An 18,048-nucleotide genomic window follows, 5' to 3' on the forward strand; every position below is an offset into this window, starting at 1 on the left:
GTTTCCATTCCAACTTTGATTTGGAAACGGGTTTGGAGGGTCAACTCATGCTGTTATTTTGTGAAGTAGTTCGCAGGCTCGGGCATAAAATTAGCTCTTTTTTTAAAAAAATTTTTATACATGTTCATCGCAGTTGCCTTCGATTTTTCCACTTTCTGGGCCCTAATAAGCATTCTTGTCAATTTCTTGATTGTTGGTGGGATCCAAAATCCACTAAGAGGGCTAGATGGTTGAGTCAGTCCACTGATCCATTGGCGGCATAAGTACCGGAAAAAAGCAAAGGCTGTTAGGTGAAGAACAACCAGTTAAAACAAAATAATATGATCCATTGATTAGTTGGGGGCAGAAGAGGTAGACCAGTAGTTCTGTTCATTCCAACAATGGAAGCACGCTGTGACCTAGAGGTAGAAGTCAATGGCGAAGCAACTTTCATGGTTAACAAGGTAAAACCTTCTTCTGTTTCTGCTGGCCATATTCATGTCTAGAGTTACAGACTATATATGTCACTTATTAGTATATTTTCCAATCTTGAATTATTGTTGACTATGCAGTTCGTTGTGCTTTCTTATTGTGTCGATTATTTGTGGGATTTCACTTCTTTTCAAAGCATTCTAGGCTGTTCATGAATACCAGTATATACTGAGCTATAAAAATGTCCTGTTGGGGAATTGCCTTTTCACTGATTTTTCTGTTCTGCTATGTCATGCAGAAAATTCTAGCTTCTTTCTCAGGTAGATTCAGCAAGTTATTTACCAAATTGACAGGCAGCACAAGAAAGCTGAAAGTAATATTCCATGACTTTCCCGGCGGTCCATATGGTTTTGAGCTCATGTCAAGATATTGCTACAACAATGGCAGCATTACAATAACTCCATCTAATGTTTTTCTAATACATTCTGCTGCACACTTCATGGAGATCGGCAAGGATTGCTCTGCAACTTTTGACTTAGTGGAACAAACCGAAAATTTTCTCGACGGAATTAGCAACTGGAGTTGGTCTGAGCTTGTGGTTGCTTTGAAACATTCCCAGGATTTACTTCCAGCTCAAGATGTTTCGATTTTATTCGAGAAAATCTTGGATTGCCTTGTCGGAAGGCTTGGTTTACCCATCATCACAAGTCCATATACAACTTTCTCTGAAAATTCTAGCTTTCATTGCTCCTGTGATACAAGGAGCACTGACAGTAGAAGAAACTATTACAGTGCTTCTCCAACAACATGGTGGTTTGAAGATCTTTTGTTTCTAAAAGTTGATTTGATTGAGAAGGTAATACATACGATGACATCGCAGAGATTAGACCAGGCTATGATCTACAAGTTCCTTATTTTTTATCTGAAGGCAGGACTTTATAACGCTGCGACAGCTGACAAGTGTAAAATCTCAGAGATTGTAATCAGTCTGCTCTCTTTGCTCGACCGGAGCTCTCTTTCTTGCAAGGGCTTATTTGAGGTACATAGATTAGTTTCGAGCTTGAGAATAAGCGAGCAGCACAGAGTCATGCTGGAGAGTCTGATAGGTTCGCGACTGGATCAAGCCACTGTGAATCACCTACTCATCACATCTCCATGTGAGAAGGAACAAATGTTTGATGTAAATTTGGTTTTGAGGCTTGTAGAGGCGTTTATCTTTGACGGAAATAGTTGGATATCTTTTGGTCAATTGAAGAAGGTTGCAAGCTTGATGGACTCGTACCTCTTTGAAGTCGCCCCGGATTTGTTTCTGAAACCCTCCAAATTCGCTGCATTAGTCTCAGCGATCCCAGATTCTGCAAGACGTTCTAATGACAGAATTTACCAAGCAGTGGACATTTATCTTGAGGTATGCTGCCTATTACCCTAATTTTCTTCTGCTAAATTGTTGATTTATGTTGAAGCAGCTCTGCTTGCCTCTGAAGTTCGTTTCCAACTCTTTAATGGCAGGTCCATGCCAGGTTATCTGAAGCAGAAAGGATGAGCATCTGTAGTGCAACTAATCAAAACGGCTTCCATTCTAGGCAAAATTAATAGCACTTTTATGATTATGTCATTCTTTTATTGAAACCAAAATACCAAATCTAGCTTTATGTGCGGGTTTGATGACCCGAGTTAGGCCCATATTGAATTTGACGGCCCGAGTTAGGCCCATATTGGATGACCAAACTTGGGCAACTCACACTTCTCTCATGTCAAGCAAAAACTGTGCTTATTAACAAACTATACGGAAGGCTTAACAAACCACAAGATTCTCTCTTTCTTTCTCTGTAGGCTAGAGCTGTTATTCTCATGTGAAGATTATCTTTATAACCAATCACAACAACGCCTTAGTTTTAGGTTTAGAAACAGAGCTCCTCTTTCCCTCTCTAGTTTCACCCACAAAAATGGAGTCCATTGGCTCTGCCATGGATAAATTATACATAACTCAAGAACAAAACTACAGGGGAACGATGAGCCAAACACCGCGAAAAGTCACAACCGTGAACTACCTCGCTGAAAGGAGTAGGAGGCGGAAGCTCAGTGATAAGCTCTTGACATTGCGATCTCAGGTTCCCATCATAACAAATGTAAACAACCCTTAACCCAATTTTCTTGCAATTTCTCGTTTCATTCAAAAGAATTAACAAATTGTTGACACAAATTACTGGTTTTTGGTTTTTTCCCCTGATTTTAGTTGATCATTGATGATGCCATTACTTACATCCAAGAACTACAATCCACTGTCAAGGTTCTCAGTAACCAGCTTTTTGAAAAGGATGTTTCCATTGAAGAAGAAAACAACAAGAAACAGAGTGATGAGGAGGTTTTTGCAGAGGAGAAGAAGCAATCTGACATAAAGGTTCAATCTTTTCACATATATAATTTATGTTCTTTCCCCCAACTTTTTGGACCTAAAAAGGCATAACTGGTTCTATCTTCTTTTTTCTGGTTAATGTCTTGTAGGAAGATGTTGTGGTTAGAGGTATTGATGGAGACAAATTCCAGGTGAAGATTATAATTGAAAAGAGAAGAGGCAGGTTCACTAGATTACTGGAAGACATGGCTTTTTATGGATTCAATCTTAGTGAAACCAATGTTTCTACCTCTAATGGAGCATTCCTTGTTACATCCTGGGTGGAGGTAATTAGTCTGTACTTTCTACAACAATTAGTACTCTGTATTCTCTGTCAAAAAAAAAAGAGTAGAAATACATGTTTAATTGTTGCGGTAACATGGAACCCACCCAGTTATCCACCGGACGTAAACTGTTTCTGTAAACCATACAGTTAATACTCACTCCTTGTGCTCTATTGTTTGATTATGATTTGTGTGAAATGGTTTTCAGGGTATTTATGGTGATAAACTGCCAATTCACCGAACCAGGGAGCTATCAGGGGGACTTAGAAGCAAATCTTCCAGAAAGTATTGCTGGTTTTCAATTTCTTATCAACTATGAAGTTCTCTCTAGTATTTTAGCTTTTCTATCTACACCATTCGCATATGATTCCAGTATTACAATAAGAACAAGAAATTCAGGATACAAGATTGTTGGGTTAAGGCTCTGGAATGTATATTTATACATCACATTTTTACTTATAACAGTTGGATTATTCTCTGTTTTTCTTCTATAAGGGTAAAAGTCCAAACTCCAAACAGCCAGCACCTCTCAAACAGTGTTTGGTCTAAAGATCTTCACTTTATTAAGCAAGACTGCAAATTGATTAAATTGTGAAAGATTCATTAAAGAAAATGCCAGAAAAAGGACTAATGAATTGGGTTATAACTTTTTCTTACAACAAGGACCCACAAATTCCTAAATCTGCAGGTAGTTAAGCTGTGTTTACTGAGTTGATCCAACTCCATTTCAGTTTATATTTACCAAAAATTCTGTTATTCAGAAAGGAAAAGTAACCAGTTATGTTAAGATGATATTTATTTAGTCCTTAATCACCTGATTGAAAATTTGAAATCACATACAGTCAGCTTGCCATTTCTGGTTTAAAAAGAAAGACAGTCTACCCTTTGAAATAAAGCTAAAAAAAAAAAAGAGGAAAAGATAAATAAAGCTAAACACAATCATTTAATTAAGATATTTCCATTTAAATACTACAAACAATTCCCACAATTTAGCATTTTATTGCTAAATATTATCCCCAAATTTCCATTTTTACAGCGCTAATATCATCTATCAACATTAATACTTACTCCAAGATGTCCACACACTTTCTCTTCAGAACTCTTAAAAAAAAGGCCAAAAAAAAAGAACCAAAAAAGAGCAAGCATTTATATTCCTTCTCTCATTTGGAATCCCATCTCTTTCACTGCAACTTTCTCCAACAGAACTCCTGCATTCCACATTCAATTCCAATTGTTTTCAAAGCCTTTCCAACTCCAAAAAAAAACAAAAGAAAATTTGATACCTTTTCTGTGAAAATTCAAAATTGAAATGGATATCCAACCGCTTTTTATGTTTGGTTGATGAGAAAGACTGAAATTCAGTGGAGAAATGTGAAATGGAAAGATAACTAACTTAATTGTTTTGAAAATTGAATACCCATTAGAGAGAGAGAGAGAGAGAGAGTTGAGAAAAGGAAGTACCTTGAGGCTTGCAAGAAGGAGGGTCTTCGAAGAGAGAAAGAGAGAGCTGCTTATGAGCAACACCAATATCAAACAAAATCAACCCTGAAGATGGATCACTCACTACAATTCCCTTAACTGGCAACCAAAGAAACAGCTCTTCCTGGGTCAAACCCTCCAAACCCATCAACCCACCATAGCTCAAATTGGCTCTCACAACACTGTCAAAGTACACTCTTGTGTCATACTTGGCAAAGCAGGGCTCTCCCAGATTCACCTCCAGCCGCCCATTTTGGTCCAAATTGTAGGATTTCACATTTTTTGGGAACAGACCACCTGGAAGTCCTTGGCTCTGAAGAAGGTCCTGTATAGAGGACGAGGAGGAGGAGGTGGTGGAGAGAGGGAAGAGGAGAAGGAGGAGGAAGAGGAGAGAGAGGAGAGACATGGTTGTCAGACTCGTCTGAAACATTGTTTCTGCTGTTGATTATATGAACAACATGAATGTGTAGGATTTATGAGAGATCTCTAGGCATTTTGACTCTCCCATTAAAATCATCGTAGAGGGTGGGGTCCAGGGCGGATGTCAATTGACTAATCTGCCCTTACTTTGTATAATAGTATCCTAGATCCTCAAAGGGTATATTAGAAAAGTACTAACTTTATCTATCCACCCATTTCAAATTAGATACCGCCTGCGTTAAGGATAAGGTTGGTGCTCATGTTAGCTTGAAAAGGAGCTAAATTGATATCAATTGTTGAGAAACAAGCACCAACTTTGTAGATTGTGATGGTACCCAAATCTCTAGATGAAGAAGAATGGAGGGTGATCTGGTAAATTTGTTTGGGAGGAAGTCTCGATTTTGAGGGCAGGATAGTAACTTCGTGCATCACAACACAACATAGAAAGAAGTGGCAAAATTAAGGAATCTAATGGCAGAAGGGAAGACAACGGTTTGTTCTTCCATTTGGCGGCGGCGGCGGCGGCAACTACAGTACAATGTTCTGCGAGTATTTTCTTTGGTGATATTGTTTAGTCCACTGTCACTATATTTTGAGTGTACACGTGATAAATTCATGAACCTGCGTGATAATCTGTAAATCACATGTGCTATGTGTTTATATAATAATTTCATATACGAATTCGAGAACTCCCGACGTCCAAATAAGTAAAACTCGTCCTAACAGTTATGTTAAAGAATTGATTCGTATTTTCTATTTAGTACAATGTTACGTATAAATGCTAAATGCTTCAAGTTCTAATGTATTTTATATATATATATAGATAGGGTCCATTTGATGACTAAATGGTTGAAATTAGACTGCCTTAAAACGCTGGCATCAAGCAATTCAAAAGCTTGGAAGAGAAAATCGTATGCTTTAAGCCTTTATGTTCAAACATAATCATAATCTAGACAAATTCGTCTAATCATGATATTGTGTTCCATTATATCCATGGTAAAGAACATAATTCTGCACCATTTCATGTTTCTTCAATGGGATATCTTCATTTTCTTCTCATATCAAATCAATACTCTCTACTTTACAGTTTGAATCTTGATAAAAGTTGCTTTATTGAAATGTAATGTCGAAGTTCAACCTTTCAAGAATAAACACAGATGAATGCAGAAGAAATTAGTATTTGTACAACCATGAATCCTCATCATACCTAACCTGATGCCTTTCATAGCCAATAATTGGATATCCAGATCCAGAACTGGCTCCCATGTCTCTGCTATCACTATACGGATATGAACCTCCAAACAAATAATCTGCAGTTCCTTTCCACTGACTGACATTGCTTACTTCATCACAAACTTGTGGGCTTTCACCATTCCTCTTAGCACGAGCCAAGCAAGGCCAATACCCAAACAAACTTTCACAAATGTCCATGGCCTCCAGACCATACCCAGATGGAACTTGATTCACTGGCTTAAAATAGTCATAACCATGATCTCCGCTTCCATAATTGCTGTCAATTACTTGTTCTTCTACTTCTTCTCTATGAGAGTCTATTGGCCGTTGCTGCTCTGGAACAGGAGCTGAAGTTGGGGTTGGTTTGGATTCACTGGGAAAGTTTTCAACTTTTTCTTCGGCAGGAGGTGAAGGTAGGACATTCGGATCCGCCATAGATGACACAGGATAACAAATTTCATGAGATGCATGAAGGGGTTTTCCATAGGTTGAAGCTTGATCATAGCCACCACCATAAGGCGTTGGGTCATACTCTTCATACACATCATCAACCTTATTGAGCTCCGAGACAGAGTAAGAGACAACAAACTGAGTTGAAGAACTGTAATGAGCATCATATTGAGATAGTTGGTATTCAATATACTTGGGCTCGCTGGGTGTGTAAGCAGAGTATGAAACCACTGATTGACTTGGATGATAATGATCATAAGCTCTGTAGTATGAAGTTGAACCAGAATTGTAAGAATCATAATAGAGAGATGGATCGTACCCATGAAACTGGTGTGCGCTGTAACCGTAACCGGGATAAGTCACTGAAGCTTGCACCGGAGCAGAGTTGTAATCGGTATCCGAAGGAATTAGTCTGTATTCACCAGGATTGGCATCATAGTAGCTGGAGTATTGGTAAGCCATTATGAATCAATCTCACTTTGTCAATCACTCTGGGGTCTGCGCACCAAGGAGAATAACTTTACTTTCCTGCAGATCTGGTTGGTTCCATCATCTTCGCTCAGGAACTTAATTCCACCCCACTCAATCCTTATCTGACTAGCAACAAGAAAATAATGACATCTATTATTAGCTACGTTGTTTGTTTACAACGCAAGATAAGATGGATCGTTCATTGAGATGGTGAACTTGACCGCTGTGACTCTTGACGCAAGTGGGAAGTCGTGATTCAAGTCACATGGGTTTTCATTATCGCAATTTGCAAGATGAGCCCTTGCACAGTTCGACGTGTATTAATGCCACCCCACGTTATCTTCGAGTCTCAACCGATATCTCAACTGATATATGGGGATTGTGGGGTTGACCTGAGATTTATCAATCAATTGTCTAGTGGGATTTATCATTGTCTAGTAGACAACTAGGTGGTTCCACCTTACCAAAAAAACCAAAAGAATTCACCTAATCGTCTGTTTGTTGCATTCAACCAATGCCTGCTCAATTTACAGGTAAGCATCATGTCCATGTGCTCAAGCCCTTATCCTATGGCAGGACAAGGATTTCAACGTCATATGATTCAAGACGTTTACTTTATCAAGCCCAGTAAACCCCACGAGGGTTAAAAAGCTAGAAACGAAAGTGACAAAAATCAGACATCATTTGCCTTACAATGAAGACAATTGAAAGAGTGGGGGTACATCTTTCGTTGGCAAGTCAGAATCAGTGCCCCCACCACAAAAGATAAGAGCTATAACAGTGTAAATGATCAATGGGGTTTATGAAAGTGACCTGTAGCGTCCAAAAGCGATCTGGCCAATCAAACACCCCTCAGAAAGGACATGTTGAAGCTCTCCAGCACGTGAGTAAGCATAACGCTAGCCATCACACAAGTTGGAGCTCCTGTTTCTAGCAATCAAATGCCACATGAAACTCAGAGACTCCATAAAAGCTTCAGCCTTCAATACGAGTAGTTCCCCATAACCTAATTCTAAGGGTGCCTCTCTTCAACGGGTAATCGGTATCCACTGCAGCCCGAACCAAGGCCCTGGAATGGAGTTTGCGGAAGGGTTGGGAGAAGAGGGTTAAACTGTTGAAGGTTAGAGAATGATGTGGTTAGGGTTTTAGGTGCAAGTGAGAGTGTAGCAATTAGTCCATTACAGGACTGATGGGCTGGGCTGGGCTGGTAGAGTGTTGTAGGCCGTCAAGGATAAGGTGAATTAGTGGATAAAATTTAGGGTGTGTTTGAAGATCCATTGGGCCCATTCGGCTGAATCCAGTCCAATCCAACATGTGTAATGGGCCTTGCTTTCAGTTAAAGGATTGTTTTGTGCCAATAAGAAAGATTCTTGTGAGTTATGATGCAGCTCAGTGGCCCAGCGGAAATTGGACAATCTAGATTTAAACAAGTTCGAGTTTGGATAATTAACTTTATTCGAAATCCAATTTGAATTAAAGTTTGAAAATGTAATATTTCATAAACTCTTTGATGTGTCCAATCCAAAACTGACTCGGAATCAATTTTTTCTTTTTGCCACCCCCTCTCTATTGTCTAAGGACCGTATCGACTGCTACCTGCATTGACTAAATGTTTTTTTAGGTCACAGTACTTACAAAGTTCGGTGCACATCATATCACACTACAAAAATAGATATATCCGTCAACGATTAAACACATACGTCAATGATTAAACAACTCTTGGAGTGATCGCAAAAGTATTTTACATATTATATATATATATATAATGTTGAAAGTTTATTCTGAATTTTTTGTTTAATAATACTGAAAGAACGAAGTATTAGTTTATTTATAATTATTTGACCAAATTAATCTAGGTTAATATCAGGTTAGTTAAACAAAACTTGATTAGTTTAGAGGATAGGCATGAAACAAGGAAGAAAAACAAACCACCCTTGGCCATACGTAGGGAAGTCTATCAAAACAAACCTGCCCTAATTTGGAGCTATATATACACACACATACGTACTTATATGTTATGATTAATTCATCCCTTTGTGATTGACTTTGTTGAAAGAGGTACATCGTTGGCTTTGTAAACTAATGTGCATGTAGTCATAAACTTAATACATCAAGCATGGAAATTTGAATACATGATGATATCTTCCGGTTACATTATATTACGTTGTTTTTTGGACGAAAGCCTCATTGACTCTTTGGTACTTAGTAGGAATGACATGTTACGTCACATATTGTTTAACTTAAACGGGTAATGAATGTTGGAAATTCCGAGCCCGAACAGATTGAAGATATATTGTATGCTCTAGGCCTCGAGCCCGCACGAATTTGTTCTTCATGATTCATCGCTATGGGTACTTATATTCAAAAAAACGTGTCTTCAATGTGAGAGGAATTAGGCTTCACTTATAAACCACTTGGGTGGGTCATGTTAGATGGATGTAGGATTTTTAGTTAATATTAGACACCAAATACAAATCTAATCATGTCTACTCCCACACTTAATTGTTCCCTAAACACATAGTACAAGAAGAAGATGTTGTGCCGGATCTCCTTCTTTACCTACTTTGTCCTGTGTTTGGTTCCATTATCTTGTAGGGTAAGTTACTTAACCATCCCAACTTCACTAATGTTCGGACATTAATTTTTTCATATATATATATATATATATGCACACGCACGTCAAGACATGCAAGATCAGCCTCTAGGTCATGTCACAGCAGGAACTAAATCTCCAAAATAATAATAACTTTTGAGGAGAGAAAGAATATGGATTTTACATCAAAAGATGAAAACACACGTGAATGTGAACGATGATTAATTAAATTGTGGTACTAAGTGACCCTAGATATGGGACAAGGTGAACATCAAAATAAATATTATGTCTGAACAAACGATCGATCGAAGCAAGTGGGGAATAATGTTTTATTGGCTATAATGACAGTACCAGAAAAAGAAACAACAAGAGTAGCTAGGTCCAACACATCTCTTAATAACTCCATCATATCATCATGAAATTAACCTAATACAATTTCACATCTACTACTAAACTCTTATCTCCTTATTCAGTGCTTTTTCAAAGTCTGTTGATCAATTACAACGAAATTGACTTGTCCCACAACATTTTCAGTCATTCATGCGTAGCAACAAATCAAATTAAAACATTGATTAGAGAGAATGATGGGGATTCACTAACCAATTAAAATTAGAATTCCCTTTCAAATTTGAGATTTATAATAATGGGATATATTGATTATAATTAGCAAACCCTAGCAGCCTCCTCTCTCTCTCTCTCTAAAGTTTTATCTCAACCAAAGTTTCTCTCGTAATACATATCTGAGTAGGAGGAGGAGTCCATACACCTTTTATAATATGCCCTTTTAGTTAGTTTTGTTGGTTCGTATATTCAGTCTACAATATTTGTTCTATTCAATAAGAAATAGGCAAGGTTTCTTCACCACAGTGTTTCCTATGGAGATGAAATCTGATTTTTCTCATCAATTGTCATGGATTCTTCACAACATTGATTTTGCTAGTGTGTTTCAACGACACATATTTGGCACACAGTAATGGGGCTCCTAGATCTGGTGGAGATAGGTCTTTCTTGATGAAGGAGAAGTAAAGAATCTTGATCCAAAAAAATATGTGCATAGTGTGTCCCATGCATTTTGTTTTTATTTAGTCTGTTCAATTTTAGCCCGGGATGACAATGTTATTCAAGTACATCTCGTTGTTGCCTGTGTTAGTCCAGTGTTCGTTCTTCGGTTTTGTAATTTCTCTACTAGTGTTTGTAAATTTTTAGACTGCTAACGTGACACTAGGAGTAATATTTGCCACTATGGAATGAAGTGTTGGGTTTATAAAAAAAATCAAGGAGAAAGGAAAATATGTCAAATACTACTGTTAACTTTGGAGGAAATTAGGAATAAGGGGCAATCAGCACATCTGTTGCGTGAAGAACACAAGTAGTTTACAAGAAATTACCCCCCACGTACCAATCAATGTCCAAAGATATATCAATCTTCTTTCAATTTCTTTTAGGCTTGTTTAAGATTAATAAATGTTGGACCAAGATGCGATAAACTTGCAAATTAAAGAATGTTTAGGTTATATCAATCTTATTATATTTCCTTTGTTCATTAATAAAATTCAGCTTTATCAAAAAGAAAGGTGTGGTCATCAAACATGGGTCAATCATCCATGGGGTTAATACCACTTTTACACATCGAAAGATAGTCAGTGTTTCAATTTGCACATTGTTGTTTAAAATGTTTCAATTTGGTCATCAAATGATAAAATTGTTTCTCGGAGAGATTTTTCCACTTTGGGGCAGTCAAACTGCACATGTGACAATCAATATTTTGACAATCAACATGCCACATGTGCAGTTTGACTGTCCCCAAAGTGAGAAAATCTAACCGAGAGATCAAGTTGAAACAATTTTATCATTGGGTGATCAAATTGAAACATGATAAACAATAGTATACAAATTGAAATATTGATTATCTTTCGGTGTGCAAAAATGGTATTATGTCAACCCGGCCTACCAAAGGGGGCTACCTAAGACTAATTAGAGTCCACAAAGACAAAGATTAGTGATTCGTCGTTTGTCGTTTGTTTGGAATTTAGTAGGTTTCCTGTTTTGGTGCAAAATGCATTTAAAATGATTTTCAACCCATAAAAAAGTCAATCTAGACAAAGGATGCCCCATAGAATAAAAGGATCGGGTATATAACATAATTCAAGAAAATTGATTATAATAGGGATTAGGGAGAGAAGGAGAGTAGGTGGAGATTGTGAGGATTTGAACAAGTATCCTAAAGCAAACACTAATAATTACTCCTAAATGAAATGATAGAAATCACCAATAGGACGGCAGGAAATTAAAAGAAAAGCAAGTTTAGGGAGATAAAATAATTTCCTCTATAATCATTAATGTTTCATTAAGCATGCCATAATATCCACAATTGATAGAAGTTATAATTATTGTCTCTTCTTTTTGTTAGAAAAGATAAATAAATAATTGTCACCAAACCATTGGTTTGCCTTACCATTAAAATAGCGAACAGTACAGTTAGCATTCTTTTTGTGGAATAATTTATTTTTAAATAAATTATAGCTGAAAGATCACAATGAATATATATATGTATATGTGGGACTAGTTCAGTTGTGTTTTGAAGAAAATTAAAAGAGAAAACCTACACCCTTAAAGTATATTATGATTACATCTAAATCAAGTGCAACTTACAATGGACCATAATTACAAATATATATATATATATAATCTAAAAGAGTGACAATTGCTCATATAATGGGCAGCTGAGTCTTACGTGGTGCGTGTGTACTGAGTCTTTGGGTTGACAAAATTAGCAAGTCACGTTCGATTTATGCAACGTATATGGACCATTATGGACTCAATCTAGATGGTCAACTCGTGACCACACGACCTTGGTCTATTTTTTTTTTCTTTGGTGGGTCCATTAGCACCGTTTTTTTTTTGCCTCTAATTCTGATTGCCACATGATCCCATTGTACTTTAATCCGGACCACACTATACTTCTGTGCCCAAGAGTCCTTTCCTGTTCATCTTCTACACCTCAATATTACCGCAGCATGACATCATGCACACTCGTATATATGTAAGTTCACTTGGAATCTATGAATAATATGCATTTATGGATTCACTTAGCCTATAATTATATTGATTAAATTAGCAAGCACGTGTTGTTAAGATAATGTAAGTACGTTGGGTTTAATTTTAAATGAAGAACAATATCTTTACAAAGTAATTCGTCAACTGAGTGTATTAAGGGAAGTGGTTGCTCACGAATTCCGATTATAATTCTGATTAGTGTTTAATATCATAATTAGAAGTTTGAACAACTTTGGTGGAGAGTCATAAGGCATGACGATTGACATGAGCAATGCAAGAATTTACAAAATGGTAATTTCAGAAATAAAATGGAATTGTGAAGGGAAGAACAAGACAAGTAGAAAATCCAAAGGGTTTGGATGGGTGTGTGACGATGTTTTTTGCATCAAAGAGCTAGAGAACGACCTCGCTCTCCTACGTAGCCTAACATATCGAAAATGATAAACATCCTAATTATCTCATTTACTAAATTAGAAGTATTGGATTCAAGTGATTTGTGGGCTCCACATATTGCACTTGTGTTACATATGAAATCATATATGTGCATATAACTCATCAACTGATAAAATCACTGGGACAAGAACCGCCCGCTGAGATCCCTACAACTGTATACATACAGAGTAATCGGGTCCATATTCATTCTCCTCCACGCGCCGCCTATCATATACATCAACTTGACTGTTTGGTAATAAGAGGGGTTGAAGAGGTCGACAAGTCAGAGATCAACGATGCGGGCTTTGACGCCAAGAGAGGGCCCAGGTGTCTGTAGCACGCGCGCATGCCGCGTGGCCCCCACGTTGACCCCCCAATAGAATCAACATTTTGGTCATAATAAGCATGCAATTATTAGTTGATATAATCAACCACCATGCACGCATGGTGCTATATATATATATGAGCTTATAACTTTGAATTTCAATATGTATATATTTATATATACACACAACACAGTTGGGTCGCTGACAAATTTGATCTCGGATTAGATATGTAAGAAAATGTAATTGTCAAGTGTTGTTGCATTGTTGAATCTGAATATGATCATATGAGATCACAAGTCAGTAAGTCACGGATGTGGCCTAACTTACTTGCCTTTTAATTCTTCAACGCGTTTAATTAAGTCAACCCAGTATCCATATATGTTATTTTCAATAATAAAAAAAAAATGTAAGTCTATATAAGCGAATTTCAACACACTCTGTTTGGTGAATGAACTAGACCTCTTGTTGACTACTATTAATTAGCTTAACATGGACCATTTATTTGACCCCCAACTCAATTTATTTGCTTTTAAATTATCATTAATTAACAAGGTTTGGATAATTTGGTGCTGAGTAAATGTACTACTCTTGTTTAGGTTCATATTGGATGTCAAATGATAAATTTTTATGGTATCGTTCTCGATTATCAAAAAAGTGTACTATTGGTGTTCATTTGTTCTAGGTTGGTTCTCATATGCAAAACAATAACAATACTAGAGATCCCAACAATAACCATTTCAAAATCACTCCAAATAGTGTGTGTCACTCATTCATTGGTGGAATGTTTTTGGGATGATTATCATTGGAATTTTTATCATTTTTGTATGCAAAATTCAATTAATAACATTAATTATTTTATTAAAAATATGACGCGCCAAATGTTGCAGCTGATGAACCTAGCCAGTTTTTTTTTTTTAAAGCAAAGTCCCATTATTGGTCCAAATTTGTGACGTGGAATTCCTCATCATCGTCATCATGATACCACATCACTTTATTCATAAGGAACAACCTTTTTTTTAAATTAAAAAAAAAAACAAAATTATCAACACAAAAAAAGTAAAGGAGATAACAAAACCAAGAATTTTAAAATAATGATTCAAAAATGCCTTCTCTCATTTGTCCAAATAAGCCCTTGAAAAGTCAACTTAATTCTTGTAATTTCCATACCCCCATCAACTACTAATCTACTATCCATACAAAAAAAAAAAATTACTAATCTACTATATCTATCTATCTATATATCTGTGTGTGTGTATAGATATATAGATATACGTAAAACTCACTTTATGGCAAGAGAAGCTCCAACACTCACAAAGCTAAACAACTACTGCTGATATCATATTTTTTTTAAGTCATGGCAGAGGAATTTCATGCGGGTGTTTGTGACGGAGGCTGGTGGAATATGAATTCATCGAGAAGTGTGCTCGCGGGAGGCTCGCTGTGTTCTACGCCGATTACTAGCAATGATATGGGATGGGGTTTCGACATGAAAACTACAAGGCGATCTTGTGATCAGGACTCCAATAATTCGCTCTCCGCCGATAGCTTTCAAACATCTCAGAAACCTCAACAACAACAACAGACGGATTCGGATCATAGCGGTGGCAGCAGCAGCAGTGTTTTGATTGACTCCACCTTGCAAATGATGGGCTTCGGGCTCCAATCCTCCTCCGATTGGAACCCAGCTTTACTGTAAGTTCACCCTTTTTTTTAAAAATTATTATAAATAATTCTCGTGCACAAGACTAAACTGTTAATGAGATTTTTCAGATTATTAATTAACTTTTTGTTTCTTTTTATTTGATAAAGTAATTTGAAGTCAAACAAATTGGGTTTTATTTTTCAGTAATACCGGAGAAGATTCTTCTGTGCTTAACAACTTCACTGCAATGAATCAAGAATTAGATCAACAAAGACTGAATTCCATCAACACTCCAAACAATTGTACAACATCTTGTGAAGGCTTGTCTTCTGGGTTTCCAGTGTCCGCGGCTGCTTCTTATGGCTACAGTACTTCTTCATTGATACAAAGTTTGTTTGAACCGGTGGATAATCCTCAAGTACCACAACAACCTTTATTCAACAATCGGTACATGAATTCTCCGGGCGCGACGAACAATTATGGGAATGATGTTAATGATCAATTGATGACTTCTTCTTGGCATAAATTGTCTCCAAATAATTACTTGAAGCCCTCATTGCCTTATAAGCAATTACAACCCACAAGCTTACACTTCACGAACAACACACCCTTTTGGAATGCCTCATCAGGGACTCTAAATGACAACAAAGATGGATTCTTTCAGTCAACACAAGCAGCAAATTTTCTTGGACCAACAACATTTCAGAAGAAACCCAATTGTTCTACCCTCACAGAAAAGGTGGATAGATATATGTAATTCATATATTAGTAGTGATTTTTCATGAATCCACTTTTGGCTTTATTGATAGGGTTTTGGGATTCTCTTGAACAATTAATTAGGTCAACACTGAAAAAGTTCGAGAATCGGTTAAGAAAGGGAGCAATGAACCTGCATTCAAAAGGCCTCGAATTGAGACACCATCTCCATTACCAACTTTTAAGGTACAATTACCATATGATATATTGACTAGTTATTTTCTTTTGTGAATTTTCGTTTTCAGTTCGAGAAATGAAATGGATGTGAAGTGTTTAATTATACATATCTTTTATGTATAACCAGGTGCGAAAAGAAAAGCTAGGGGACAGGATCACAGCGCTTCAACAACTGGTTTCACCTTTCGGAAAGGTAAGTTTTTTTGTATTTTTCTCTACTTTAATCCTGCAAAAGGATTTCTATGAAGTTATAGAAATGGATAATTGCTTCTTCTTATTACAGACCGATACAGCATCGGTTCTCCACGAAGCTATTGATTACATAAAGTTCCTTCACGATCAAGTCAATGTATGTTTTCACAATTCTCCTTTAATTTTCACTTAATCTAGAAACCCTAATGGGTCCTAACGAGGTTAAAGAAGAATAAATTGTGTTTAATTGAAATATATTTCAGGCTTTAAGTACTCCTTACATGACAAATGGTTATCCCATACAACAAGTACATGATAAATTGGACCCAGAAGGTGTAAAGCAAGATCTAAAGAGTCGAGGGCTTTGTTTGGTGCCGATCTCCAGCACATTCCCAGTCGCCAATGAAACAAATGCTGATTTCTGGACACCAACATTTGGTGCAACTTTCAGGTAGTAGAGACAATTAGACAAAGTTACAAAAGCAAATGATTAGCTAGGAATAATATCTCTTTGTAATAACCTTGTAAGTATTTTTTTTTAATTTGTAGTTTAAATTAAAGGTGGGTTAGGCACAGGAACAAGTGCTAAATTCAGCAAAATAATTTAACAACATATTGCTTCTGTTGTTGTTGTTAATTAGGAGCTGAATTTAGCAGATTAGGGGATAAAGGGCATTTGTTCCTGTTACTCTCTCTCTCACTCTCTATCAGCTTTTCATTATTTGAAGAAAGAAAAACAAAGGCAAATTATTTAATTTTGTGGTATTGAATTAGTGTAATTTGTTATTCCAAGATTATTAATGAAAGTGAGTGGAGCTAATTTGATTCACTTTTTTTTTTTTCATATTTGTTTATGTGTGTTTGGAATGTGGTAGTGGAAGTCAGAAGGGCAAGGCCCACTGTTCCTGCTTTTAGGGTTTTCATCATTTCTTTTATATATATATATATATATATAGAGAGAGAGAGAGAGAGAGAGAGAGAGATGCATGAGTGCGCGTGCATGTAATTGTTGTGTGCATTTGAAGCAATATGAATATATGATGGGTGTGCATTGCATGTATATATATAATCAGACGGTGAAGATCAAGCCAAACTCAATAATTTTGTCTCATGCAAATGTGAGTACTGATGTTGTTTAATTAATTATGCATGATGACTATTTTTAATACTTGAATCTAATTCTCCACTAATTTGAAGGACAGTCTCCTTAAATCAGGCCGGATTAATGTTTCCAAGTTAATTAACATAATTTTGCAATAGAATCAATCGGATAATCCACCATGTTAGAACTATACTATAATTGAAGAAGAATAAATTTCTCATGCTAATAATTCTCGTAGATGTTGCTATCAAACACTCCCTAAATAAATCTCGAAATATTATATGATATTTAAGATTGCAAAGCATATTACTCAATAAATAAATAAATAAAAAGTATGCAAATCCCAATTGATATATATCAAGAGATAATAATATTCAACTATGCTAATATGCAAAGTAGCTTAACATTGAAGATTTCAAGTGACAAGCGACTAATCATGGAAAAAGCACTTTAATAAATTTAATATATTGTTTGATTGGTGTTCTTTGGCTCTCTCTTGCTTTATCATCTTTTGAAATTGAATTGATGGATTGATGGGTATCATACTATAAACTATTTGGGTAATAGCCTAGTCGGTTAATTTCTATGGAGTCAAACTGTGTAGATTAAGGATGTATTGAGTTCGATT

General features: G+C 36.4%; 5 protein-coding genes across 7 annotated transcripts; 3 read left to right on the forward strand and 2 right to left on the reverse strand.

Annotated features, from left to right (window-relative positions):
• Positions 1–60: 60 nt before the first annotated feature.
• LOC120005014 (BTB/POZ domain-containing protein At3g22104-like) lies at positions 61–2,060 on the forward strand. Of its 2 annotated transcripts, none has more exons than XM_038854435.1 (3): positions 61–443; positions 710–1,819; positions 1,921–2,060. In XM_038854435.1, exons 1-3 carry the CDS (start codon positions 381–383, stop codon positions 2,002–2,004), a joined length of 1,257 nt encoding a protein of 418 aa, XP_038710363.1. In that variant the 5' UTR covers positions 61–380; the 3' UTR covers positions 2,005–2,060. The 2 variants fall into 2 exon arrangements, with proteins under 2 accessions (XP_038710363.1, XP_038710364.1); XM_038854436.1 differs by having other exon boundaries at positions 765–1,819.
• Positions 2,061–2,283: 223 nt separating this feature from the next.
• Positions 2,284–4,205, forward strand: LOC120005021 (transcription factor DYT1-like). The gene is made up of 4 exons (XM_038854447.1): positions 2,284–2,540; positions 2,648–2,812; positions 2,917–3,093; positions 3,299–4,205. The coding sequence occupies exons 1-4, from the start codon at positions 2,358–2,360 to the stop codon at positions 3,407–3,409; spliced, it is 636 nt and encodes a 211-aa protein (XP_038710375.1). The 5' UTR covers positions 2,284–2,357; the 3' UTR covers positions 3,410–4,205.
• LOC120005024 lies at positions 4,033–5,023 on the reverse strand. Of its 2 annotated transcripts, XM_038854450.1 has the most exons (3): positions 4,552–5,023; positions 4,374–4,441; positions 4,033–4,298 (listed from the first exon to the last, which is right to left on the reverse strand). In XM_038854450.1, the coding sequence occupies exons 1-2, from the start codon at positions 4,997–4,999 to the stop codon at positions 4,419–4,421; spliced, it is 471 nt and encodes a 156-aa protein (XP_038710378.1). In that variant the 5' UTR covers positions 5,000–5,023; the 3' UTR covers positions 4,033–4,298; positions 4,374–4,418. The 2 variants fall into 2 exon arrangements, with proteins under 2 accessions (XP_038710378.1, XP_038710377.1); XM_038854449.1 differs by lacking the exon at positions 4,374–4,441 and having other exon boundaries at positions 4,552–5,015.
• Positions 5,024–6,084: 1,061 nt separating this feature from the next.
• Positions 6,085–7,446, reverse strand: LOC120005017. The gene has a single exon (XM_038854442.1). The coding sequence runs from the start codon at positions 7,132–7,134 to the stop codon at positions 6,163–6,165; it is 972 nt and encodes a 323-aa protein (XP_038710370.1). The 5' UTR covers positions 7,135–7,446; the 3' UTR covers positions 6,085–6,162.
• Positions 7,447–14,797: 7,351 nt separating this feature from the next.
• Positions 14,798–17,147, forward strand: LOC120005013 (transcription factor bHLH112-like). Its single transcript, XM_038854434.1, has 6 exons — positions 14,798–15,243; positions 15,398–15,932; positions 16,034–16,135; positions 16,254–16,319; positions 16,410–16,475; positions 16,582–17,147. Exons 1-6 carry the CDS (start codon positions 14,906–14,908, stop codon positions 16,771–16,773), a joined length of 1,299 nt encoding a protein of 432 aa, XP_038710362.1. The 5' UTR covers positions 14,798–14,905; the 3' UTR covers positions 16,774–17,147.
• Positions 17,148–18,048: the final 901 nt, after the last annotated feature.

The sequence above is a fragment of the Tripterygium wilfordii genome, chromosome 9 (genome assembly GCF_013401445.1).
Source record: "Tripterygium wilfordii isolate XIE 37 chromosome 9, ASM1340144v1, whole genome shotgun sequence".
Taxonomy (NCBI): Eukaryota; Viridiplantae; Streptophyta; class Magnoliopsida; order Celastrales; family Celastraceae; genus Tripterygium; species Tripterygium wilfordii.

Excerpts from the sequence above, each read along its gene's own strand:
- LOC120005014 (XM_038854435.1), top strand. The coding sequence starts at position 381 with ATGGAAGCACGCTGTGACCTAGAGGTAGAAGTCAATGGCGAAGCAACT. Across the intron at positions 444-709 it reads CAACTTTCATGGTTAACAAG|AAAATTCTAGCTTCTTTCTC; the intron begins GTAAAACCTTCT and ends TATGTCATGCAG. Across the intron at positions 1,820-1,920 it reads CAGTGGACATTTATCTTGAG|GTCCATGCCAGGTTATCTGA; the intron begins GTATGCTGCCTA and ends CTTTAATGGCAG.
- LOC120005021 (XM_038854447.1), top strand. The coding sequence starts at position 2,358 with ATGGAGTCCATTGGCTCTGCCATGGATAAATTATACATAACTCAAGAA. Across the intron at positions 2,541-2,647 it reads AGGTTCCCATCATAACAAAT|TTGATCATTGATGATGCCAT; the intron begins GTAAACAACCCT and ends CCCTGATTTTAG. Across the intron at positions 3,094-3,298 it reads TTGTTACATCCTGGGTGGAG|GGTATTTATGGTGATAAACT; the intron begins GTAATTAGTCTG and ends AATGGTTTTCAG.
- LOC120005024 (XM_038854449.1), bottom strand. The coding sequence starts at position 4,999 with ATGTTTCAGACGAGTCTGACAACCATGTCTCTCCTCTCTCTCCTCTTC. Across the intron at positions 4,299-4,551 it reads TCCTTCTTGCAAGCCTCAAG|GAGTTCTGTTGGAGAAAGTT; the intron begins GTACTTCCTTTT and ends TGTGGAATGCAG.
- LOC120005017 (XM_038854442.1), bottom strand. The coding sequence starts at position 7,134 with ATGGCTTACCAATACTCCAGCTACTATGATGCCAATCCTGGTGAATAC.
- LOC120005013 (XM_038854434.1), top strand. The coding sequence starts at position 14,906 with ATGGCAGAGGAATTTCATGCGGGTGTTTGTGACGGAGGCTGGTGGAAT. Across the intron at positions 15,244-15,397 it reads GATTGGAACCCAGCTTTACT|TAATACCGGAGAAGATTCTT; the intron begins GTAAGTTCACCC and ends TTTATTTTTCAG. Across the intron at positions 15,933-16,033 it reads GTTCTACCCTCACAGAAAAG|GTCAACACTGAAAAAGTTCG; the intron begins GTGGATAGATAT and ends ACAATTAATTAG.